This window comes from Etheostoma cragini, chromosome 15 (assembly GCF_013103735.1).
Source record: "Etheostoma cragini isolate CJK2018 chromosome 15, CSU_Ecrag_1.0, whole genome shotgun sequence".
Lineage (NCBI taxonomy): Eukaryota > Metazoa > Chordata > Actinopteri > Perciformes > Percidae > Etheostoma > Etheostoma cragini.
Genome location: NC_048421.1, coordinates 15,228,656 through 15,255,473, shown reverse-complemented (window position 1 = coordinate 15,255,473; position 26,818 = coordinate 15,228,656). Strand labels below are relative to the sequence as shown.

Here is a 26,818-nt window from a genome sequence, read left to right as displayed (position 1 = left end):
GGAAAAAGGCTGCAATGAAACAAAGAGTGAAAAATTTAAAGGGGTCTGAATACTTTCCGTACCCACTGTATATAAATAAAAGGACTACCTGGACTGGGGCTGCTTGGCTGATTTGGGCCCGGTCCTCCCATCTTCTTCTTCTCAAAATCCTCATGGTACTTAATCTGCAAGAGACAAACGATGTGAGATCACATTAAAAGATGGGAAACTGTATGCATCTTCAAATCCACAGGTGTGGTTCTCTTTCCAGGAAGGTGTCAGTGTGTAGTTCATTTTCTGTCCACCAGAGGTCTCCCACTTGCTCTGCACCACTGTGTTTGTGGCCATAGGTGGGGCGCCCCTACTTGCAAAGCCTCGGGAAGCAGCTTGACGCTGAGAGGAAATGACATCTCAGCAGGCCGGAAGTAGTGCGAGCTCAGAGTTGCATAGCAACCCTTGCTGACACATAAGGAAGAACAGGTGAAGTGAAAAAAGGGAACCAACTAGAAGCTGTGGGGTGAGAATGAGCCAGTTAGATTCAAGAGGAAATGCTGAGAGGGGGAGGAGGATAATGGCGGTCATATGACTAAGCACAGCAAAATGCAACCTCAACCGTGTATATTACTTACTCTCTCAGTTGCAACTGAACAATTTCCTCTGATCTTTTTTTTTTTTTTTTAACCTTAAGTGATTAATTAACATAAAGAAGCACCTGCACTACAATTTCAGCTTCAAAAGAGCTCATGATCAACCTAGAACCTCTCCAGCCAGCGAGACAAAGGCAGCATTCAGTGTTACAACATTTAACAGGGCCACGCCAATGAAACTGAAACTGAGTGACTACTGTATGACTGCACCAAATAACCCGTCTCCCTTATTATCTCCCAGATAACAGACTGACTCGCAGTGCCTCGGCCAACATTTACAACCCTGATTCTGTTCTCGCTTACAGACGCGCTCAAAGAGCTCACTGTGCCGGTGGCGTTAGCAAGGAGTGTGTTCATAGACTGGATGGGATGACGGAGTGTTTGTGCAAGGACAGTGAAGCGAGGGACTGAGAGAACACAGTGACTGTTTTCAAGTGCAATATGCTAAGTCAGAGTGTGTGAGGGAGATTATATTGTTTGTTTTGAAGGAGCAGGTCAAACAGATGGTGTGTGTGTGTGTGTGTGTGTGTGTGTGTGTGTGTGTATTTACAGAAGTGCCCAGGCTGCTGCTGAACTAAACACCCCCTCAATACTAGTGTACTTCTCAGTCTTTGCTGCTCAACAAGAGGAAGGTGCTGGGAAATAGAAGAGAGTCAATCAAGAGTGAAATGTCATGACAAAGCAAAAAAAAACAAAAAACAAAGACAGATAACAAGAATGACAAATCAGGACAAGTAGAAGTGAAAGGCTTGTTGACGTCAAGTGGTTTGTTTCTTACTTTCTCAGGGAAGAGAACAAAAACAGAAAAAGATGTTGAATTCATCTGGAGTGGTTCCCTTACGTTTAGCTGTGAATGACGCGCTCATTGAAAGCAGATGTTTTGTTTATCATTTCTGAGTCAAAACACTTTAGGATGCGCCCGGATCTATCCCGCCATAACGCACTTCTTATGCTGATGTGGCTTGTGTGTGCGCGCACCCATAAATACACATAATATATGTGTATCCTTCTCTGCCGGGCAAATGTCCTTGATCTTAGACATGCAAGATCTTTCACCACTTGAAAGTAGTGATTATCCATCATCCTGCACACTAATTATGCCATTAGCAAGGCCAGTGCAGATCTGGCTATGTGTAATGCCGTTTGCCTTGTGTTTGAGTGGGTTTCACGTGGGGAAAAAAGGCCTTCGCAGCTGATTTAAGCAGTCTGAGGAAACAAGGTAAACACTGCAAGCCTTTCTACATCGCTGTCCAGTGTTTACAGAGAAATGGCAAATCGATAACAGGAGCTGAGGGAGAGAAAAGTAGAGAGTGAGGAGAATCAGCCATGTGGAGAGTGATTGGAGGAGAATTCCATTACTATAAATGAGGAGTGGCGTTAGCAGAGGAAGCCTGACATTCACTGATGTCAGGCCAGAGCGTGTGAGCACAGCGTGAGGGAGCAGGAGAATTTTGGATGGAGTGCAGAGCAGATTGTAGTTTTTAAAAAAGTTGCGGCGTTGCATTATCTGCCACTCCAATCCTGCTCCAGTACCTCTCACACCATGAGTTTGAAGCATAACCGACCGGTGTTTCTGCAGTACGCGCACCCTCCATACCACTGCATGTTATCCGGCAGAGTTTCTGCCGCTGGGTGAGCAAGGATCTCTGGGCGGGCACTGGCAGAATGGAGGGAGGACGGGCACAGTTTATCTGATAAAATACAAACACAGCTCTTCTCTTCTTTTTGGAGTAGGCAGTGAGTGATTTGTGTTGAGTGAAGAGACCTGGAGCGGCTCTGAGTGGTGGAGTGGAGGGAACAAAAAGCTTTGTGAGCGAGAAGTGGAAATTGTCACTGCTCCACCCCGCTCACATGCCGTGGTCAGTGACCAAGTGGGAGATACTTAAAAAAACAAAATGCATAATATTATTAAAACACTTGATCGAGTGAAGCTCTCCAAGGCCTGAGATGAAAAAGGTGCAGATAATCTCAGGAAGCGAAACAAACAAAGTTCGGGTGGTTTCTACTAGTGAATTAAAAAAGTATTATGTATTATGCAAAGTTTTTAATTAGGAACCAGATAAGCTTGACCTGTCTAAAGGTTGATTGAAGCTGCAATTTATGAGGAAGTGTACTTTAATATAGACCAGTTATCCTCCTCGAAACAAATCAGTGAGTTCATTATTGGCAAAAAGATTAAAGTGATATAGAGAACTAATCAACTCCCACCAGACTGGCTTCATACCAGGCTCTTAGGAGGGGAACAGCACCAGAAGAGCTCTAAATGTTCAAGCTTTGTCAAGTTGCAAAAATCAATTAGGAGCTCTTCTATTTAGGGCAAAAAGAATACAGGTGGAGGGAGGGGTGATTGTCTTGATGACTGTATTGCTGACACTTACATTGCTGATTTGATTCTGCGATTTCTTAATTCTCTGCATCTCTGGCGTGTCGGCGACCACGCTGAAACCTTTCCCTTTATTCTTCTCAAAATCCTCCCTGTAGAGAACCTGTAGAGCAAACACGACTCATGTGAGAAACAAAACGAGGGGTTAAAACCATGCAAGGCAAACAATAACGGTTATGCCACATTTCTGGCTGAAATGAAAAGGCACCGCTAGTTTCAATGCATTTGTGTGAGTCATCAAGGACAAGTCAACAGATACAGCGCAAATGATTATTTATAGATGATCTGACCTAGATTCATTCAACATATACAGATTAAAGCCACAACAAAAGTCACACAAATTTGTCTTGATATTTTTCTGCTGGTTTGAAATGAATTTATTATTTCTTTAAAAATAACAACAATAATGTTATGCTCTTTACCTATAGTATTGGAACAAAGGCCACCTTATAAGTAGCGGTACTTGGCTTGACAAATGGACCAGTCCTGAGCTTACATTTGGCCTAATAAAATATTGGTAAAATGGTTTTACTGTTGACTTTATTACAGGCATTTTAGGCCTTTATATTGCAGGACAGCTGAAGATGTGAAAGAAGACAGACTGGGGGTATTACATGCAATAAAGGTTTGAATTTTGAAAACAAATGTTGGAATTGAACCTGGAACAACTGCATTAAGGACTGAGCCTTAGTACATGGGGTGCACGCTCAACCCGGAGAGCTATCCAGGCGCCCTTTTTGGCAACATTCTTAAATTAAATTATGCATGTGCTTCTATAAATCATTTTTTGTATTGAGCTAGTAACATTTCTCACTGTAAAGCAGAAGTTTGAAACCAAAACAACTGATAAGAGACTCTATATCCCCATTTTACTAAGAGCATAGACACAGAAGGGTTTGAGTTCTGCTGCTTCAATAATCATAGTTTTCGTACACATAACCTATGACTGAAGTAAGCATTAGCATTGTGTGTGTGCTAGGAGTCCAAGTGGAGTGAGGTTGGTCCAACGTATATGGAGTAGTCTTTCTTTGGTGACGTTCACTTCCTGTTTGCGGGGAGTAAATGCCTTACATGCAGGATGTGGCAACAACCAAATATGGTCATAAATGAGAAGTAGTGTGTGACAAATTGTGTCTACATATGTGTGTGTGCGTGTGTGTGTGTGTGTGTGTGTGTGTGAGAGAGTGTGTTTTCCAACCTCCCAACCCTATCCTGACCCAAAGGGCAGAGAAGGAAGTGTCCAGCCCATGCTGCATCCGATAAATATCAGAAATTACAATGCGTATTTAAAGATTATTTTTGGGGCATTTATTTCTGACAGGACATTTTAACTTCAAAAGGAGAGAGAGAGAGAGAGAGAGAGAGAGAGAGAGAGAGAGAGAGAGAGAGAGAGAGAGAGAGAGAGAATGACATGCAGCAAAGGGCCGCAGGTCAGAGTTGAACCCGCGGCCGCTACTTCAAGGATTAAGCTTCTTTACATGGATGCACACTCTACCAGGTGAGCTACCCAGTTGCCCTGGTCTCTGGTTTTTAGAGCCACAACCACATATACCAATTTGCAAACTTGAAACAGGAAGTCGGGCTTTTATTTTGAAACCACAACACATTCTGGCTCTTTTCCATCTTATCTGCTAGGCACGTGCTATAACATTTAAACAATGACAAATGACTTAATTCCACCTTCCCACATCAACCCAACCCTTACTCCTCCCTCCATGGTGACTGCACCACTTTCCTGCACTCCACCAAAAACAGACCAGGAAACAAAGCTCCGCCACCACACCCTGACGTCCACATAATGTCTGACACTGCTGAACAGAGTGCTGACCAATCCTCCTCTCATCTCCCAACCCCTTGTGATGACATGCCACGGCTGTGGCTCACACTTAATGTGTGTGTGTGAGATACATCCATATGTGCCGTCAACCCATGGCGAGGTTAAGTCATGAGGAACATTAATGTGGCCTCAACCCATCTTTGTCCTGCATTCCCATCAGTCGACATATGATCCTCCCCCTATTTTTATTTCACAGTCCATCTCCTTTGTCTTTTGGAGGTCTAGCCTATGCAAAAGCTTCTTCTCCTCCAATCATGTCTCTGCTTTCTTCCCCCACCCAAACTGCCTTCTCTCTGCTCTCCTTTTTCATTCATTCATATTTTACTGCCTCAACAGCAACACACAAGAGTCGTCCCACAGAGCTGGAGCTCTTCCTCATTATAATCTCTCTCTGCTTCTATTTGCATTCCTTTAGCTTTCCTTCCTTTTGGGATTTACTTTTATCTCTTCCTCTTTCACCATGCACTCCGCCCTCTCTCTCTCTCTCTGTGTGCTGGTGCCTTCCTGTCTCTTCCTTTTTTCCCTGCCACTTGCTAATGTGCGCCGCATTGCTCTCCCTCTCCTCAATTGGTTCTCTCCAGTTCCTTTATATCGCTCTCTCTGCGTCTTGTTTCTTTCTGTTTCGCCCCGCAAAGTATTGTAACGAGGTGTGACAAACTTCTACCCTGCTACCATAGCAATAGTGTTCCCGTAGCAACGCAGCGGCGGTGTTGGAGAGGGTTAGATGGCCACAGTTTTCCACAAACATCTTTAAGTTCCTTACGCGACACAGATGCACTCACAAAGAGTACAGAACATTAATACTGTCGCACACAAGCATCATAGTACAAGAGGCTTATTTCATATCAAGTAAACAAACTACACGCGCACATGTGTGTGACTAATGGGCATTATAATTCTTTTTTTTAAAACTTTTTTAATTATCTATCGGCATTTATTTTAAAATCAAAGACAAGTGAAGAGGAAAAAATACAATTATCTCATAAAATACCACAGAAGCTTCAATATTCAGGATAACAGGACGTTCTTAAAAAACAACCTTTTCTTTCTGGTAGTGTGGTTTACATGCAGCACAATCAGCTATTTTTTCTTCAGTTTTCTGTACCCAGAGCATATTTGGGCAGCCCTTGTCAGGAGAGGACTCACCAGTATCCTCTTTTTGAAGGGAACGTATTGATCATAAATCATTTTTCCACCAATCTACTGTTAAAAGCTTTGGCTATTTCATGAAATCATAGTTTCCTCTTCACTATGATCACATGCTATAGAGTAGCGAAAGAATCTTCAAATCCTTTGTTAATGATTACAGAAATCCTTCACACACAAACATTTTTTGTTTATTAATAACCACATTCTTAGGCTCGCGACGATGATGAACCATTATTATAATGTCTGTCTCTAGGTGTATGTTAGGATATACAATTCATGTAGAAAAACACCATCTGTCCCTCAATCCCTCAGTCATCCCCCTCCCCTACAAGACCACTGACCCACCCCAATAATCCACAACAACCCTTACATACACACACCCCAGTCTCATCCATAGTAGTGTTTGACACTGACACCGGATAAGACGAGGGATGTGCTTTCTTTGATAAGCACTCGCCTCTACAACATGCTGAGAAAACAAGCCTCTCCTTCAGCTTTTCCTTCTAAATCCTTAATCCACCATTCAGATACATATATCCGACCCTCCAGAAACTTGCAGAGGTTTTTTGTGATTCATGAGGCTCAAAATGACTGCATTTAAAAAGGGGATGTTCTACTGATCATTTGATAGGTACATGGCCCAGACATCCTTGCATGTTATAGAGAAGTGAAACCTCACATGACAGCCTTCAGAGTTGACGACTGACTGATGCCACCATATTTAACATTTTACTTGCAATTTGTTATGCTTTCTGTAACAGCAGACATTCCATGTCCATTTGTGAGTACAAATCTGACTCTCTATCAGAGCCATCTTCATCAAGGCGATAACACATGACCCAGTTCAGAAGGATATTTTGGTCTAATGAGGGTTTTTTATATCTAAGAATAAATTTGGGCCTTGGCTATTTTTGCTTCTGGAAGAAAAGCCATAGTAGGGTTTCATGTGGTAAAAAAAACTCTGACTTGGGACCTAAGACTGGGGGCTACTGAACAGATATATACAGAATAGGTGCATAGATAATTTAGGAGCTCTATGATCAGTACACTTAGTTGGCTTTGCAAAAATAAAAAATAAATGTACAGCAACAACAATGCAGAGGAAGGTACAGTGCATCTGTACTGGGCCACAGCAAACATGGCATACCATGAATAAGATTTATTAGGCTATAATCCAGTTTGCAACCATCATGAAAAAAGTGTAACAATGAAAGCCAGACAGATTAACACTAATGCTGTCAGCTGAGTGAAACAAGAGGGCTGTACAAGTACTGGTTCCACCAGGATTATCACAGAATAGTTGTCTTATTTGAGTTTTGATGTCAAAAACAATACTCCATACTTCCACTTTAAATCTAACCAATCAGTCACAGACAGTCTAATGGAGGACCAAGCCCATATTCTGTGGAATCTACTTTTTCCCCAGCAAAATAATAATATTTGGACCATTGCAAAGAAAATCAGCTCCCACAAATAGGTTCAAATAGGTACAACTGAAATCATAATATTTCTTCAGAATAATTCTCAGGCCGAGCTGAACCTCACACTTAGGACTGAAAGTCAGGGCTTTCTCTAGACTTTTGCCAGTTTGTCTATACAAAAAAAAAGGTAAATGGGCTTATAACTAGAGTTAAGGACATTTATGCTGCAATGCTTTCTTACGTAACAAGCTCTCTCTTCAACTGCCGATAAAAGGAAATGGAAAGTGTGGCAAACCAGATTTAAGCAACATCCTATTTGATATTTCCAAAGTCCATAACTATTTAATATAATTTAAGGGGTGCTAGTAGCCTTGCGTATTTCTGTTGGATTTGACATTAAAAAGACTGAACCGATAGTAGGGAGAGCTGCTTATTCCTCCACACTGGACTGGGTTTCAAAGCCTCAGTAACTGAACCATTGATGATGGACAACATGATCCAACAACTTGTGTTCGGATTGCTCATCTCTGAGGCTGTGTTGCACTAAAACTGTGCACGGAGAGCAAAGATTTATTTTTTCTTTACAAAACTTTTTTTTTTGTCACCATAACATCTTTTTTTATCATGCTATTACATGAGTGTGGACCTCCAAACCCTCTCTTGAAATCTCGTACTTGTCCATTGTGAATCAATTTCATGCTCGACTTCTCAGGTCTGTCTTCAAGCTGTTACCGCATGATTATCTTGAAAGTACAAACGTGAATGAGGCTTTGTGAAAGTACTTACTCGCAGTTCAATTTTTTAGGGTTCGAGAGAGAGAGAGAGAGAGAGAGACAGAGAGAGAGTTACCTGGCTCTGCATCTTGCTCTGCTGTTTGAGGCGGTTGTTCTCTGGAGTGTCAGTCACACAGGTGAATGTTGTCTTAGGGTAGTGTCTAAAACATAAACACACAAAACAGCAAAAGAATATCAGTATACAGTAAACACACACAGGCAGATGTCAGCTGCTACTCATGCTCCCAACTTTGATGCTCAAGCCTCGACTCTAAGAGAAAAAACTGCCCGACTCAAGCAGTGTGCAGCCTGTGGCCCCACAGTGAGGGCATTTCTTATTCAAGGTTGTCCTGAGGTTGAGTTAGGAGCCCCTGTAGACAAAAAGCATGTCAGTATAACACACAATGCTCTGTCAGTAGTAGCCAAGGTAGTCTGAAAAAGAGGAAGTGCAAGCAGGGGCTGTGCGGGGGAATGAGAGCCTGAAGGTTGCAGAGTTTTGGAGGGGAGCCATAGCAGGTGTGGAAAAAGCACACCATGCTTACAAAACACAGGCACAAACATATGCACATACACACATGGGGGAAGCTCTATGGGGGATAACAGGAAGAGACACAGCACGCAACAGACACAGCAACAGGGTCAAAGAGACAGTGGGCGAGTGTGAATGATGTCATGGGCAGTCCGTTTCAGCAGAGCGTGAAGGCGAGTCTCTCTTTCTGAATAAGATTCAGAGAATTTTCTTGACCGTGACCAACCCACCACCATCCAACCTCCTACTGCTCAGGAGAAAATGCTCAGCCTGAAACAAATGTAACCCACACACACACACACACACAAACACACAGAGAGAGAGAGAGCAGAAACACGCAGTCAAGCAGCACACAAGTATCCTTCCAAAAGCGATTCAGAGCACACGCTTACTTATTGACTACATAAAGCACTGACTATCGTTAGTGCCTGCAAGGCATAAGTCAGTGTTTTTATACACCGGAGGCTTCTGTGCACATGTAGCCTCCAGGTCAACAAATAATGGTGTCTGCCAGTTCATTGTGATCCTAGGCAGCAAAAACGCATGGCTTTCATCCAGTAGAAGAGGAAGAGCCCTCACAGCTTCTCTAACAGCTCATATGGACTGCAGTTCCCAGCCTGCCCCAAGGTGCTGGGTGACCTCAAAAATCTCCAACCACTATCTGTGCCTCTGGGTAACTCATTTAGGCAATATGGTTACCGTTTCCTTGACAACATGAGAAACAAAGTGAATTGCCATTGTCCTGATGTGATTATGGAATGTAAAAAGAACTTCATACATGCATAAGGATTGTGGTTGGCATGTAAAAGCATTCTTAAAAAAAGAAAAAGGAGCCACTATAAAAGGAAGCCTAAAAATAATTTCAGAGAGTAGGGAGCGGAACACGAATGTAGTTGGAGTAGTAGCAACGAAGCAGCCATCGAAGCTCTGTGAGACACAACACAGGCACTTGATCCCTGCTTTCATTCATACAAACAAATGCACGTCTGTGTAGGCTCAAACACTAGGCTTTTACAACTGCTAGCACTCATTTTCCTAGAAGAGGAAGTCATCAGCAACATGCAGGTGTAACAGGCAGATGGAGCGGCTTGCTACATGGCCGGGCAGGCTGCAAACAAACTGATCATACAATGCTAATGAAGCTGGTCTTTTATTGCTGTGAGCAATCTAATCACAGAAATAATGAAAAGGGTGTTTCCTACGCTGACACACCACTCTTTCTTTTTCATTTGTTTGTTACATACAAGTGCGCCCTGCCACTGCGAAGCCCAAACCTACATAACTTTTACATTTTAAATAAAGAGACCGAGTCGGGCTGAAACAAGGGTACATTGCTAACATTTTGTGACACTGATGGTTTATTTGTAGTGTTTGAGGACTATTTCCTAATGCTCTCAATGTACATTCATTAATAAAAGTCATTTGAGTCTCAGGAAGTCATCCTTTATTGCTGTAAATCTAATCAATGCTGACTGGCAGTTTAGAATATACGTATGCTATATGTAGTTGCATCTGACAAAAGCGTATCTGTATGGACGCAATCGCAAAAAAAATCTAAATGGGTTTAGATTCAGCAAAACTCACTAATTGGCTGCCATATATCATACCCCTTTATTTCCCAGTGGTGTATCTCTCTCTCTCTTTTTGGGGAACTGTCCCTTCATCAAAGCTTGCTGATTAATAATATGTTCATTTTTCTCTGGAGTTGGGCGTGTCTTGTTTGTGGTGGAACACACTTCCTCTCACAAAGCAACTGTGTCTCTAAAAACCCCTGCTCGTGTGTTCCAGCCACACACCCTCGCAACCCGCAACTGTGTCATCGTTCCTGTCATCTTTAACGCGGCTTTAGAAACTGTCCTTGCACTTAAGGGTCAATAACTACACAAACACACAGCAGGGTTAAAAATGTAAGCTTAATGACTCAGTGGGATCTTGTAATATGCGTCTGTATGTGTGTAACCATGCTGACACTTTCATGGCTGTTTGAAGCTGTGAGTGAGTCACAAGAGCACTCATCTAGCTGTCAGGTTATATAACAAGGTAATAAGTCGCAGACAGAAGTGAAGAACATGCACAAACTCAGTTAGCACAGTGAACGCTAAAATAGGGGGTGATCAAAATAGAGTGGGGAAGAGGTACTGCTGGGGCGGGGGAGTGAGGTGGCCACGCATGTGTAATCACACACACACACACACTCACAAACTGCCTACTGTGCAGGAGGAGAGGCCTGTTTGCATAGTGGAACCAGGAGATGTGGCCGGCTTGACCCTGTGAGACCTGGAAAGGTTGTAATGCATCATTCAGCAGGAACATTTCATCAACATGTAAAATCCAAACAAACATGATATAATACAACATGGTAAACTGTTCCACAAGTTAGGGGCGGCTACAACAAAGGCTCCATCACCTCTGGTTATGAACCTGGTTATTGCCACATCCAGGAGGAGCGGATTGGCTGATCTCAACACTCTCGCAGGAGTGTGAGCATGAAGGGGTTAATGCGGCGCCAATCGTTGGATAGATTTTAAAGTTAACAGTAAGATTTTAAAATTGAACCTGTAGCTAACAGGTAGCCAGTGGTGGGAGAGCAACATGGTGTAATGTGGTCCCGCTTCTTCTTTCCTGTCAGGAGGCGGGCAGCAGCGTTTTGGACTAGCTGCAGGCATTGAAAAGATAACCGGTCTAAACCCATATACAAAGAATTACAATAGTCCTTGGCTATATTTCTCAGCTGAAAAGAAGCTAGACCTGACAACAGAAATCTGCTGGTCAAATTCAAAGACAACGAGACTCTTTACAATGGTGCAATATTAGGAGCTTTTGGGTCTAGGCTGCCGGCATTAACCAGATTGTGATGTCCAAACACTATAATCTCGGTTTTATCTCTGTTGTGGTTGAGGAAGTTTAGGCTCATCCATCTTTTAAATGTCATTTAGACAATCAAGCAGGGGCTGCAATGAGCCTTTAGCTTTAGATTTAAAGGCATATCAATCTGCACTTCATCTGTCAGTCACTAAGGCCGCGTCCCACCAATGTCCCCCAAGTCTCCTGGGGAAATGAAGAATTTTATCCACTGTCCTCAATCTCCCACAGTCCCCATGTGACTAGAGCATCTAATCAGGGATGGGACTGTCAGGGAAAAGGTGGGTGGGAATACAGTGAAAACAAACAACGCCTATATCAATTACCAAGGACAAGTATAGAGGAGTAATGATAAAGTAGTTATCCCACAGAATAATGACAGAGAACATAGCCTGAATTCCTTTCCTGAAGTGGGAGGCTCTTCCACTGATGATGTTTACTCGAACAAGACTCGTTTTAAACAAACGGAAAGAGGCATAATAAACAGGCTCCGAAGGGCCTCGCTGCTGCTGGCGCGGGTAGCAGACGTAACATCGGAGGAAGGAAAAGGAAAAGAAGAAGCCGCTTCAGTCTGTTGAAACAAAGCTGATGATAATAGGATGACACCTGTTGTAGGGACTTAACACCTTGAATGAATGAATGAATGAATTCATTTATTTATTGGCCATCGTAACCAAAGGGTTGGGTCTGAAGCTTCAGATTATATCAGCCCTACCTCTTCTCACAATTTAAGAGTAACAAACATGTTGTCAAGGAAACAAATTTACAAGGCAAGAAGTGTAAAATAAATTATACAAAAAACCTAAAGAACATATGAACTTACCCATATAACTTTCTACATACATGCATACATACAGTGTGTTCGCATATGCATGCACACACGTACCGAGATATACGCCTGTACATACATACTGTACATACACGCATACATACAATGGTCAGCACTCATACACAGTAGGTTGCCACCCTGAGGTGAATAACTATCCTAAATAATGCTAACCACAATGATATTCCTTATTATCATCATCAGTAAACATTCTCACGCAATAACACTACTATATTTCTATATCTAACTTGATGACCCTTTTTTAAATTTGAAAACATTCCTAATATATAAACCAGATGTCAAAGATTGGCAGTAGGGACAGGGTCACAGGGAGATTTTAGGACACAGATATTTGAAGTGTTCAAATCAGTCACACGCTGTCCATGCTTGTTGTCAGTTAGCCACAAACACCTGTAATTTCCAAAGAGGGACAATTAAATGTCTGTTTGTGGCTAATAAACACAGACAACACACTCTAGCAGCCAAATTTGGATGAAGACAGCAAGACTGACACTGACAGAGAAAAAAGACATATAGGTTCAGACATACAGTATGGACAAGACATTATATATGTTCCTTACAGCACCATTTTATTTTACATTAGACTTACCACAAATAACTTCTTCCTGATTTTAATCATAAAGGAAGCCAAATCCTATAGAAAACAGCTGACCACAAGCTAGCCTAACTAATATTGAAAATAAAGAAAGAAAATCATTAGAAGTAATGACAGGGGGGCATTCCATGGATTCTTGATGAGCCATTAGTGTGTGAGTATGTGCTGAGGCGTGATTGGACATGCTAGTTTTCAGTGTTCGCCTGTGTCACTGTAGAGGAACTTTAGGAATTTCCTTTGTTCATACCCTCCCCGCCTTCCCCACTGAGGAGGAGGAGGAGGGGGGAGGAAGGCACTTTCCCACACCACATATAGGCCTTTTCTCTGAGGGGGGAGCTGCAATAGTCACTGATAAACAGCAGAGGAGGGAGAGAGGGGCCTCAGTTGGATTGCAACATGATTACGTACACACACATTTGGCGAACCCTATTTCCATCTGTGGACAGATTTAACACTGCTGTCAGTGTCTTTGGGATACAGGACGATAACATGAGGCGTGCTCATTGATACACACAATATGATGACTTAGGGACAACTTACGCATTGCAGTATGGTCTCTTCTCAAAGCCTTTGTAATTCTTCATGTTTAGAGTCATTTTGCAGACCTCGCAGCTGAAGCATCCTTTATGCCAGTACTGTCAGAAACAAAGAGAGAGAGAAGGCATGATGAGTTGAGAAGGCAGACATTTGTTTCACCTGGATTGTGGATCCAAAACCACCCACACCAAAAAACTAATTGAATGAGTGAGGCCAGAACTTCTTTCTTTGCCCTTGAGGTTTCACAAGGACAAGAGCTGGAGACGGACAGAAAGAATAATGACTGTTAAGATTGTGTGAGAAAAAGTGAAGCAAAGTGGAAACGCAGTGGTTTGTGTATGCTGGCACTGAACAGAAGAAAGCAAATGTCCCTTTTTGCTAGCAAAATGTAGGGTTTCTATTTAAAAGTAGTACATTGGGCTAGCTGAACTGGTGTGAACAGCAACGAAGGAAATATGGTTGACAAGCATGTATCTGTTTTTGCCATCTAATCTGGTGCGGTCCACGTTCACACCTTTATTACAATCCGATTATATTTTCTAAATATACAACAACGGAGGTTGTTTTTAGTGGGTGAGGCTGCAGAGACTGTCTATGGTCTGAAAACTACCTTTTGACTTTCTTTCTGTCTGTCTGCTCATCTCTGCACGCCTGCATGTTTCTCTAGCTCCTCTATCCATCTTCATAAGAGGCCATGCCTCTATCTCCCTCAGCACCCTTTCTCTCACCCACCCGCCCTCTCGCCTCCTTTCCTTTTCTCTTCTGGCACTGGGCAGATCTGCGGCCTGAGGGTTCAAAGAGGGATCGAGGGAGGGAGGATTGGAGAAAACTGGAAGGAGGGAGGAAACATGAAAGGAAGGAGCTGGAGAGAGAGCAAGAGGAAGGGAGGGGTGGGCAAGAGAGAGAAAACGCCAGAGAGTGAGAAATGGTCTGGCTGCTCCCGCTATCGTCAAGGGAAGGGAGAAAAGAGTGCAAAGACACACAGAGAGAAAGAAAGAACAGTTGGAAAAGAAAGAGGGAGTCCTTATTAACATGGCCCTGGGGTGCTCTGTCATCCCGCTCATTCTTTCTCCCACATCACTTTCTACACCAATTGGCCGGATACAAAACTAACTGATCTTCCAAACAAACAGGGCAAGAGACGATTCAAAACAGAGGGAAAAACCGCACATCACTTTCTCAACGTTAGACTCACAAACACATGCACAATGCAAGTTTGAGTCCACGCGGTCTGCTCGGGATAAGACAGAGATACAGTTTGATATAATATAGCATGTGTAAGAGCACTGATAAACAGATAGCAATAAAACACCAGGATGTTGACATTTACGGACTGTAAAAGCTGCACACAATAACGGCAGCGCTATGTATGGAAACATGACCAAACACAAAGCACAATGGGCATTTCACTTCCTTCCATTATCAAACAAGAATATGGCTCCAGGCTGGTTTTAAGAGCAGCCTTGTCTGTTCTGTCTGGATGTACCGGACCACCCAGGGTGGTATGCGGTCACAAGAGGCAAGTGTATGTGTGTGTTTGACATGGGTGTTTGTAGCTGTGAGCCAGCAATATTGACTAAGACAGAAAAGAGGAGACTTAAAGTGGAGGCCGAGCCCGGGCTCTGTTCAGCGGAGCTGTGATCCAGAGCCAAACCCACTGGGCCAAGCCTCCAAATGCAAACTCTTTATCCCACTACAACCCAAACGGGCCTGAGGGAGTTGCAGATGTACACATAGTGTTACTCTTTTCCACTGTGAGCCTTCTCCTTTGTTCTGGCCACTGCATTAGCAAATCCCTTTAAAAACAAAAGCACAGTGCTGGGAGATTCCATTTCCTCTAGCTTCAGCTGGTTTGCCGCTGTAGTGGCTGCCATTTTTGCATGCAACCCGTCCGGTTCATCTACCTGTAGTGCAGCAGCCCAGTATGCTATTCTCCAAAGACTCAGACCCCCATATCTGTGACATTAATAAACCAGGGATATGCTAAAACAGCTAATAAAGAAATGTACATGCAAATGCGGTTAGGAGAAAGGTGAGCATAACTGCTGAAAATGGACTTTGACACTCTTGTTTTCCTGAATAAATATTATCCTTGGGTCTATTCCAGAGAACAAGCCTGCTGAAATCTACTGTTAGCAACTATTCCCGAGCTTAGCCCAACTTGCTAACTAATTTTCTACGAGAACAACCCTTGTCACCTTCACATTAATAACATCGGAGGTGAACAGAGACACCTCAAGCTAACCTGCGTCTTGGATGAAGCAACAACAATTGGACAGCTAAAATGCACTCAGGCCACATGTGGAGGAGGTCAGGGCAGCATGTGTCGACATTTTCAGTGACTATTAAAATGTAAACACATCACTGACAAAATAAAAAGGACTCCCTGGTAAGTTTTATTCAGTAATCATTTAGCCGCTGCAGACATCTTCTCCAGTTGTATGGCTGAACGCGCGTTTTTTTATGCTCGGTATTAGTCATCGTTTCTCACAGATAAAAAAAAAATCTAATGTGGAGGGAAGTGAAATGGAATCACAAGTGGTTACTGGAGATACATTTGAGGTGCAGTCTAATGCCACGCCTACACCACCGCCCATCTCATCTTAACCTAGACACCATCTCAATATACAGTATCTGGTCGGAATTTACTTGGTCTACGATTAGGACGAAAAGGGGGAAAACAAAGAGATGTGGGGGTGAGAAACATGCCAAATGTGTGTTTGAGAGGCCATCCAGCCCTTGTCCAGGAAAACCTGGCTCCTTACTCTTTGAGGCAAGATCTGGCAGTCAACTGGAAAATGAGGACAATGCAGAGACGGAGCCCTAGAAATAAAACACCCGTAAAAACAATAATTAAAATAACCGGCACTGTCTCCCTGCATCAGCCCAGCTCAAGGGCACATGTGTACTCGTGTGTGTGAGACTTAACTGCGTGTGTGCATGTGTGGAGCATTGTATGTAGGTTATATGGCTCAGTCAGCCTGGCTGTTCCATCGCAGTGAGAACCAAAAAATACGAGTTGGCCAGGACAAAAACCCTGCAGCTATCTGGGATGCCCACACAATTTCAGACACCATGTATACAAACTCAACACACACAATCACACACCCCCCCCACACACACTTAGTGAGAGTTTGACCACCTAGAGACTAATAGGAGACAATTGTGACTGTTTTTAGGAATTAACATGTTGTGGGCCGGCTGTAACATCCAACCATTTTCTAAATTAATATTAGTGTGTAATCTAAACAGGGCAGATTTCTCACTTCGTTTGGTCCACCAACCAAAAAAAAACATTTACCAAACCATTGTCACCTGATTGAAACACTGGTTGGAAACATTGGTTGAGGACCTACCAGGTGACTCAAAGAGCAGGGAAATTTACCAGGACTTGGTTGGTGTTATTTTTTATACTGATTAGATGAGAATCTCTGAAAGTATTGTTTTTTTAGATTTGGGGGGGGGGGGGTTGACCTAATCTATAGACAGTGTTAAGTGGGTTTTCACAATCCAGTCTTCTGATAATCACCAAATTAAGCATCAGAGGAATTGAGCGCATTATAGCGCTGACAGACATCCCCAGGGAGCCTGGTGAAATAACTTTTGGTCAAATCAGTAGCAATTCACTTCGGCCTTAACCACTATGATTTATGATTGTAGAAGCTGATTAGGCTTATAGCTTGAAAAACGCTGTGATGGCTCTTTGACTCAGATGCTTATTTCAGTAGCTAAATAAATTAAAACCACCACCATATATACACACATATGGGGCATTACAGCAGCTTACTCTGTTTATAAGATTATACTTGCATAAGGCAGTACATGCCTGAAGACAAAGTACCCACATCTGGCTGCTGCTAATCCACGAAACCAACTCATTAAAGCATGCTGGTTAATTATTAGCTTACCTGATACCTTTTATTTTGATCCAGGCCAAGAGCTTTGTTGCTGGCCAGCAGACAGACAGTGATGTGAACAGACACACTAAGCTAGAGTAGAGTTTGCACTCACTTAACACACTTTCCAAACCACCCCAGATTGTAATGTGCATTTAGTAACATACACATCCTGCCGCCCCATACTGGTAATAAAAACATATTAACTCACAGCATAAAAGATATAGAAAAAAATATACCCATTAGATAAGGATATGAGTATAGCAAAAGGTTAAAAGACAAAGCACTTCTGCCATGTCATAAATCATCTGTATAAATTCCCTTTACATTATGTTGTATGGCGCTTATATAAAAACAAAGTGTCTCTCTGCCTTACTTTCTATACATTTTATTTTAAGCCAGAGCAACTCAGGTCACATTTTTTGTGCTGGTAAAAATAAAGCTGTCATAGATTGGGAGAGCAAACAGCATGTGTGAACCAGTTCCTTTTTCTGATAAAACTCACAAAAGGAGAAGTACCTGGCTGCTCGCTGAGGAGTCAACACCTCAAGTGATTTTGACTGTAATGTGTGTTTGTGTGATTGTGACTCATCAAAGGGAGGTGACTACTGATGGCTGACCAGATTCCTCACCACTTGTGGCATTTGGGCAACATGAATCAGCTCTCAGAATAATCTGGCTAAATATAGGCAAAGAGGTAGACAAATTCCTCTAAACCTAGATTCAGAGGAAATGTGTTCACACTATATTTGCAAAAACACTGAAATATAAACAGTAAGGAACAGAGTGATTACATGTAGCACAGTGTTATAAATCCATTTTTTTTAGATTTTGATTTCACATGACTAAGCATGATGTAAGCTCCTTCATTCAGTAAAGACTATACAGAGCTGTACAACTTGCATACTGCACTCGTCTGACCTTTAACCCTCTTTTCCAGCTATTTCCTGGGATTGAGAGGCAGCAGTACAATTGCGGCTCACATCTTAACCAGAAACCCCACACTAAAGCCAAATAACACAGCCACCAGTGTGTTAGCTAAATCATTCAAATGGACCCAAGTCGGTCGGAACTGTTAAAGCTGGAGTACAGAACTACAGTACGTAGCAGATACATCAGTGTGTGAAGCAAATGGTGTATGAAATCTGATTACTACACACACTTTTGGCAATGCCAACTGTCTCACATTTAAGATCATGTGAACCACTTTGTGTCGTAAACTCTTTTTTTTGCCGTCCAACCAACTAAAACAATACTAAACAAACTCTTTTAAAGTTTATGTACAAGTTGTGATGAGAATCCTTCCTGAAATTGATTATAGAGTATAAAATCAGGGATCAAAAGCAATTCAGCAGAATAATTGAAACACTGGTGTATTTGTTATGTCTGTCTACATTATAAAAGCCTTTACTGCCATGCTGTGTCTTATCCATGATACCTGGTGCCATGTGGGAGATCATTTGTTGCATAAAAGCTGTGTGAAGCAAGCATAAGGGCCTCAGAAGAAACACGCCAATATTGTGCATAAACACTTATCAAGATGTTTTGACATTGCTAACATAGTTGAGAGCCAAAACATATATTCAAGAGCCGGTAGCAATGTTTGTGCTTCAGAATTACTTATTAAAGGATGAGCTTTCAGAACACGTCAGTTTCTCTTATTATTTATAGACTTTTTACTATGTGCACTGAAATAGTAGCTGATTTACTACTGGGGAACTGGTTCCACCGTTAAATATGAATAAATCTTTACCTGCTGGTAGGAACAGACATACCATATGCAGACAGCTCGTAGAGATAATTAAGTACACAGACACAGTGTTTCAGTGAGAGATGAGCTTTATCTACTCACACTGCAGATCTCTCCATTTATCTTGAAAACACACACTTCCTGGGTGCTGGAAATGGCTGTTAATCTTAAAGTGACACATGTACAAATCATTTCACTCCTCCAGTCATTGCACATTAAGCTTTGACTGGTTAGGTTTACATATAGGGCACTAGTGTATCACTTCCTTGTTGCAAGCCTTATTGGCTAACGGCCATTTCAACAGTTACAAAAAGATAACCTGATAGATATGAGCCTCATACTTGACCCAAATAAGCAGATCTAAAGTCCTTACAATCAGCAAATATTTAAGTACTGAGGGGAAACCACATAACAAGACAAACCCGTTACAAACAAGCGCCTCAACCAAAATCCACTTCCTGTCTTTACATGTGCTTCGACTTCCCCCTCCCTCTGCTGGGCCCAGCCCTGCTATACTGGAATGCAGCGTAGAGACAGACAAGACTCTGTGGCTCAGTCTCTCTCTCTACACCACAGAGGAATACCATAGAAGAAGACTGTCAGGTAAAAGGTATTCATCGGTGGCTGAGAACACAAATAGAAGAAGTGGCAGAAAACTAGACTCCCCTGCCCTTACCTGAGCTAGCCTAGCACAGGAAAAAAAAATCCAAAGCCAACGTGGCCTCGGCTGCTTAAAACAAACAAGAAAGGCAGTGTGTGTGTGTGTGTGTGTGTGTCATGGAGTAGGCGAAGGGGAGGTTGTTTTGGTGTGGCTGAAGAGGTGAGCACTGATGCGGAATGGCAGCAAAGACAGACGGCAGGCTACTCTCCTGTGCTCGGTTCAGAGCAGGGAGACGGCACAGCAGGCCTCTGACAGAGCACGTTTTATGGGAGTGTCTGTCTGCTGGAATGCACTCTGCTTTAGGCCAGATACCGTTGCCCATTCAGGCTGTAGTCGTGGAAATTTGGTTCTCATCAATAGCAGCCTGCTAACATGACTCGTATTTTTAAGGGTTGGATTGCTCATGTATTAAGAGGGGTTCAGAGATAAATCCATTTCAGTTCAGAGCACTTTGGAAAAACATCAGTCATGGTGCATTCAAGAACACATCCTTGCAAAGAGCAATAACGCATCCAATCAAGAGCTGATGGTACTTTAGATAATGTGCTTTGTGTGCTCCCTCCCCACCTTCCTTGTCAGTCAACCCCAACAGATAAACACGTCTCAACAGGGATTGGTTTACAATAGCCATTCAGACGTCTATTAGACATATTATCTACCTGCCCCAAGCCCTGCTTTGGTAGAAATACGTAAACATTGCTATTCATATGCCAAACGTAGCAGACCCCACCCACCTAATGAGCTGATTGCGTTACATGTATCTTGTTGCAATGCCACAGTTTAACTGAGTGCAGCAGCATACAATTGGACCTAAATGCAACAATCAACACATGATTACCTTCTTATAGCTAAAGAGGTGACAGGAGCTAAATGTGACGTATCAATGTTAACCCAAATTGTTTCTCACATGTGGATTGGTGACCTGAACAGAGTCACTACGGGTAAAATTGACACGATTAGCACCTTGGCTGAGATTAGGCTTTGATTAACTCTAGAAACTAATCGAGGCGACTCCACTGAAGGTCCCTGGCTGAGATTAACCGGTGAATTGGACACAAAGATGTCAAAAATCAGTCCACGCGGCCCACCAAAAGCTTGCGTATGGAACTATATTATTTTCAAAAGTCCTATTTAGTGGAGTATTTGTAAGTTAAACCCCTCGACTACACAATTCGAGAAAAAGAAAAGGTTAAGAGACGTTAGCTAACGGTATCAATCAGTTGTCTTCAAAGCAGTTGTGACAGCCAGGCCCAAACCAGACCGTCGCAAGCACTGAGGCGCTGTTTGAGGGTGAATCAATATCGTTGCCTTGAGTCATTGTCTTGATAATGACAAATGACAAATTCTTGTTGCTTAAAAGTAGTCCATTAGTCACACAATAAGATGTGCATTCGTTTCAGGTCCCCCGCTCTTGTACCATCGCCTTTCAGACGTTAAGCTAGCTGTTAGCTCGCTTGGCTAACCAAATACCTGTCCTGTTGGGGTGTTCAATTCATTCACAAAAATATGTGAAAGGTGTCATTTTAGGAGAGCAAAATTAAGTGCAGGCAGGGTACAAAGGGAGAAATGTGTAGTAGGAGTAATTGTAACAGAAGAATACAAAGTCAGACAATGTCTTACCTTGTCCAGACAATTCACTTTTTCCGTGGGGTAAACGACTAGATTGCATCTGCCACACAACGGATTCATGTTGGAGGAATGCTCTTCTAGCTAGTTAGCACGGAAACCGCCGATGGTACTGGTTTTGCTTTGTGCTGCCGAGTCCACACTTCAAAAACTAGCTATAGTGTACGATTATGATCCGTAGCAGACCAACACTAATCTAGATGTATGTAGCAAATCCAAGAGGTTGTTGTTGTCGTTGTAGCCGCACAGCTGGCTGTCAGTCCACTAACCAGACACGGAAAGCACGCTCCCGCTTCCCCCCTCTCTCCCTCCCTCGACTGCGCGTATCCGAGAAGGAAAGAGGCGCGTGGGAGGGTCCAATTTTTACTTGCAAAAGAAACATTTGATTATTATTTTAGAGGAACTAAAACACCTATACATTATATTTAACTAAGACGTAAGTACTCGTGGATTGCATCACAGTCCCAGTTTTGTGTATCTGTAAAGACATCCAGGTCGACCCTTGTGCATGCAACATGTCCTCGTCCCATCTGTGCACGCACAGCTAACTCATGCGATCATCTTTATTGTTGCAGGTTTTGGGTTTTTTATCAACCCAGTATTCTCAAATTTAATTTTTACACATCTGCCACGTTACTGCATCATGTCCTACTTGACGTACATATTATACATTTGGTTCGGATGACACCTGCTGACCAATGAGTTGTACTGTATCCCCATACATTCAGCCCACATAACATTTTCTTTTGGGGACTTTCACCCGTATTATGTACAACATTCAGTACTGCTGAATCTGACATAAAAACACAAAAGCCTTGCAAGCTGGAATAGGCTACTTATTATGTTCTTTTAAAAACAAAAAGTGGATCTTACAAGAATCAGATATGTATTTGTATGATTTAAAAAAGCACAGTTTTTGTTTCATTTCATTTTTTATTTGTCAACCTTGTGGCATGCATGTGCAGTCACATTACAGTTTTTTGAAAAGGGAGACAGCAGAGATATACATTTCTAGTAAAATATATATAAATATCATAACATTTAGCTATAATCTACACAAACTGTTGCAACAATTTCACCTTTTTTTACAAGGGAGTCATGAACTGAATGTAAAAGTTGAGCTGGCTTTGGACAAATTTAGATATTTGAATATTTCAGTTCAATGCGAACATTTATCCACATTTCCATCCATCTCTTCAACATGGCCCAGCTTCAACAATGCTGTCTTTTTCATGACCTTCTCCTTCCACTTCTGTGTAACCAGGTTGTTGCTTCTGAAACTTTAAGGATGGCCAGTAGTTGTTGCGTCGCTAAAAATAAAATATAAGTAAATTATGTAAACAAGCACAGAAAATTACATTTGATGTGACTTTGGATATGGACATGTGTAATTTAAGCACACCTGTCTCTTGTCAGGACAGGTGTAGGCCCCATTCAGTGCTCACCTGGATGAGGTAAAGTGGTGATGCAGCAGTAGGATGGTAGTTGATGTAAAGAGCTACCAGTATCAGAGCCAAAAGTAACACCAGCGCAGCTGCTATCCCGGCTATCACTCCAGTGTTAGCCAACCCATCACTCTTGGTTGAAGAATCTGACCTCACATCTGTATTAAAGATGAAGTTCCATAAATATATCCCTTCAGAAAGCTTAACTATAATGTCTCTTAAAAGTATGAACTCACCATTGCCAGTCTTAAATATAGGATGTTTGGTCTTATCTGAAAAAAGACAGAAAGCAGTCATTTTTATTAAGCGTGCAAAAAAATGTGGTGAAATACTGCATACCTTATACTGCAATGTATCTATTGTACTGACACAAAAATGAGCTCAGTCTCACCGTCACCATCACAGCCTTGTTGCCGAGGAGTCAGTGAGGTCACTTCCTCGAGCTCTGGTGTGATGGAAGAACCAGTGGAGCTCTCGACTCTGGAGTAATCCTCACAGGTTGCATTTTTGCTCTGCCATATACAATAATACAATATAATACATGCATGAGTCTGAAAAAGGGGAAATAAGCAGATATTCATTCTTGATGTTCAGCATTACCTCTTCTGAACAGGCGTAGTCCAACCATTCCTGTCTGTGTCTATCCATGCCATCTGAACACCTAAAACACACAATATTAGTATAAGATTGAAAGGCCAGACACTGAAGGCGGTATTATTTTATGCACTCGTCAATTTTTAGATTTTGGGTTATTTTATCTTTTTTCAGACTAGTGGAAAGAAAACATAAAATACAATACTAAATCAATTTGTGACTGTATATTTCTCCTAAGGGTAAGATAACAGGATGCTCATGATATCATTAAATATTGTGTTTGCAAACAGTGGCTTTCAATAAGAATGCACAGAGTTTTGAAATACATATCTTCAAAGGCCGTTTTCTTAAAATTGTTCTCACATGTCCAGAAATCTCCAGAATAAACAATAAAACTCTAGTTTTATACTTTTATTCTTCTTTGTTTGACTTAGGAAGTGTTAAAAAGAGATATCTGAAATTCTCTCTGTTAAAACGTTGGGAATGTCAACAAAATGAAACAATAATTTTGAACTTGGCTTTATTAATATTCAGATCTGTGTTCTGGGAAAGTATACACATTAGTACAATTTTAATTACATACTACCTCATTTGCATTTCACAAACATTTCCAAAAAGAATTTCCTTGACGTTTGTAATCAACGGGTGAAGCTTCATGATGGTGTCAATTGGTTACTCTCCTTTTTGCTCTATTCACCTTTCAAAACTGCAATAAGAACGTCCAACTCACCTCTGGAGTACATTGCACCAGCTGCAACCAGATGTTTGGTTGGATGACATGCAGAGCTCACAGCTGTCATGCTGCAGGCAGGCTGAACAGAAAAAAAGAGACAAGCAAGAAAACTGAAGTTTTGAGTGTTTGAGTGTTGATGCAGTCGAACGTATTGAGCAATGAAACTAATCTGTTATTGATGATAGAGATGGATCACTTACTAGGCAGTGGAGTTAACTCAACAGCAGAGTAGCTGGTGACCTTTGTAGTGTCTATTTCAACCCGATGGTACTCATAAATCGTCCGCCACTGGGCATCTTTGTTACAAATATCACAGGGTTAAATACCTGAAGGGTTTCACAAGACACTCTGAAGGCTGATTATGTCTTTTGGTGGCATAAACATTATTGCTAACCTTGTGATTGAGGAGAAGGTGGCGTGACCATGAAGGCATCAGACACACCGACCTTTACTGGATGCTCAGCCGAACCCATCACATCTAATGACAGAGGTATCTGAAAAAAACGACAAAAGGAGGAATCACTTATGCGTGCAGCAGTAAGGAGGATAACTCAATTAAAGCACAGAGCAGAGGTGTGTCTCACATCTCGGTAGCTGAACGTGATGGTTCCTGTTTTGTAAAGTGCAGTCTGAAACGTAAAGGCTCCTCCTGACTCTTTTCCTGGGAGTCTGACCCGCTCCCACTGGACCACAAACGCCTCACCTGAACACAGTAAATGTCAAACAGGAGTCTGACAAGGGATCAGACAATAGTGTTCAAATATCAGGTGCCATCTTACCATTATCCAGGTATTGCACAGTAGATTCTTTGGAGTAGCTGGGGTCAAAATTAGCCATTAGAGGGGCGATGTACTGTGTTGTGGTCAGCATACGGTGAGTATTGTCCCCTGTGAAGATGAACCCTGAAAATGGCAAGGTGGAAATACTGTATGTGTAAGGCATTGAGTAGTAGGATTTGCATTCTAAACCTAAAGCAGGAAAGGTCACTTAAACATCTGTTATAAAATCAAAAAGTACCTCCAGTTGCTATGGTAATCTGCCTTAAGTAATGTCCATAAAAAGGAAAGTCAAACGACAGGGCAACCCTCTGCAGAGTAGATAGAAACAGACAGAGAGAAATAGAAATTGAGGTTATGTTTAAGTTGCTATTCTACACTACTAAGCATCCTGATCAGCTCCTAAAGCGGGGAGAATGACTACATTTTTATTCTGTCGAATAAAGCGGCTGCAAAAGGCTTAATTGTCTGGTAAAAGCTGTTTTGTTGGATTTCTCTTATTGAAAGGTCATTTTATTTTATTGTAAAACACCACTCTCACTCATTTAGTTACTCCGCCTCGTGTATGTTCAGAACAGAACTGTATGTCCTTTACAGGGAGCAATCCAGTGTTATCGTCTGTACTATGTAAATCATATCAACTAGCCTACAGCCATTTCAGATCAATACCACACCACTAATAGACACAGTTGCTAAATGAACCCGGACTGAAATCTTCAGACTTATAACTCAGTTAAACATGATTAAATGTCAATGGTTACAACTGTCAGACTGTATGAATGTCCAGTTTTTACTGAAAAGAGGGGGCACTCGGATTTGAACCGGGGACCTCTTGATCTGCAGTCAAATGCTCTACCACTGAGCTATACCCCCGTGCTCAAATAAGTTGTTCTTATCATGACATATTGTTTGTACAGGGACAGGCACTCATGTACACTAACAGGCTCTGCCTCAGACTCCTAAGCAGCCAATCCAGGATTAACATTTTCCTCAGCATGCAGTCTGATGTAACTACATTGTAATGATCTAGTTAAAACATAGACAAAACTTGGCTGTGTAGGAGCGGGTCATTGAGGTAACCGGGTGTGTACTTCTCAAAACAGATATTCTGCTAAATAACTGAGATCCAAAACATCATGATTCACTTTTAAAATCCACATTATCAGTCTCAAGATCAACAGAGCAAATTGGAAAACTGTTCTAGCTGTAACCATTCATGAAAATGATAACCCTCAACTGAAGCTTTAGCTGTATAACATTATCCTAAAAACAAATGTCTTTTTATTTCCCAAACTGCAAGCACCATTTTCTTCTTAGCTTAAACAATTTATAATCTGATGTGAGAATTGTTGTTTCTCCAACCTGGACTGGCTGTTTATATAAAGCCATAGTACTTTCTTTCCACTTTCCTGTACCTGATCCACCACATCTTTCCATATGAAAGTGAGATGTGTATAACCCAGGTGCCAGGTTTTGGACAATAGAGGTCAAAACTGGAACGGTGTTACTGCCTCTGGCAGGCCTGTAACTCTTGGCATTTCCTGGTCCCTTAGCTCCCCTAGCCATGTTACCATATGTTTCAGACTGAACTACATCCTCACATAAAATGGCAGGGAACACCTTCAGGATTTTCTCTTTCACAAATGTAGAATCTGAAGCTGCTTGAAGACTTGTAAACTTTACAGTGCTGAGGATACAGCATGTCCTTACAATATAGGGGGCACCCAGAGTTGAACTAGGGACCTCTTGATCTGCAGTCAAATGCTCTACCACGGAGC

At 42.0% G+C, this 26,818-nt stretch overlaps 2 protein-coding genes, 1 long non-coding RNA gene and 1 other non-coding gene across 5 annotated transcripts in view; 1 reads left to right on the top strand and 3 right to left on the bottom strand.

Annotated features, from left to right (window-relative positions):
• The window catches only part of LOC117958463, an 18,796-nt gene extending 7,761 nt beyond the window's left edge, over nucleotides 1-11,035 (top strand). The window contains exons 2-3 of the long non-coding RNA XR_004659723.1: nucleotides 10,568-10,572; nucleotides 11,026-11,035. This is a non-coding gene — a long non-coding RNA (uncharacterized LOC117958463). The remainder of the gene's footprint in view (nucleotides 1-10,567; nucleotides 10,573-11,025) is intronic.
• The window catches only part of lasp1 (LIM and SH3 protein 1), a 23,438-nt gene extending 1,615 nt beyond the window's left edge, over nucleotides 1-21,823 (bottom strand). The window contains exons 1-5 of the mRNA XM_034894867.1: nucleotides 21,487-21,823; nucleotides 13,563-13,657; nucleotides 8,266-8,350; nucleotides 3,005-3,112; nucleotides 89-164 (exon numbers count right to left, since the gene is read on the bottom strand). Coding sequence (XP_034750758.1) covers nucleotides 89-164; nucleotides 3,005-3,112; nucleotides 8,266-8,350; nucleotides 13,563-13,657; nucleotides 21,487-21,555 — 433 coding nt within the window. The 5' untranslated portion in view covers nucleotides 21,556-21,823. The remainder of the gene's footprint in view (nucleotides 1-88; nucleotides 165-3,004; nucleotides 3,113-8,265; nucleotides 8,351-13,562; nucleotides 13,658-21,486) is intronic.
• A 652-nt stretch (nucleotides 21,824-22,475) lies between these two features.
• Nucleotides 22,476-26,818, bottom strand: part of LOC117958429 (plexin domain-containing protein 1-like) — a 14,369-nt gene continuing 10,026 nt past the window's right edge. For both annotated transcript variants that reach the window (XM_034894823.1, XM_034894822.1), the window contains 11 exons: nucleotides 25,282-25,351; nucleotides 25,044-25,166; nucleotides 24,849-24,967; nucleotides 24,659-24,758; nucleotides 24,465-24,560; nucleotides 24,262-24,343; nucleotides 23,538-23,598; nucleotides 23,329-23,449; nucleotides 23,174-23,209; nucleotides 22,938-23,095; nucleotides 22,476-22,802 (listed from right to left, as the gene is read on the bottom strand). In XM_034894823.1, the coding sequence (XP_034750714.1) occupies nucleotides 22,689-22,802; nucleotides 22,938-23,095; nucleotides 23,174-23,209; nucleotides 23,329-23,449; nucleotides 23,538-23,598; nucleotides 24,262-24,343; nucleotides 24,465-24,560; nucleotides 24,659-24,758; nucleotides 24,849-24,967; nucleotides 25,044-25,166; nucleotides 25,282-25,351 (1,080 nt within the window). In that variant the 3' untranslated portion in view covers nucleotides 22,476-22,688. The remainder of the gene's footprint in view (nucleotides 22,803-22,937; nucleotides 23,096-23,173; nucleotides 23,210-23,328; nucleotides 23,450-23,537; nucleotides 23,599-24,261; nucleotides 24,344-24,464; nucleotides 24,561-24,658; nucleotides 24,759-24,848; nucleotides 24,968-25,043; nucleotides 25,167-25,281; nucleotides 25,352-26,818) is intronic.
• Nucleotides 25,842-25,913, bottom strand: trnac-gca. The gene has a single exon. It is a non-coding gene; the product is annotated as a tRNA-Cys (tRNA).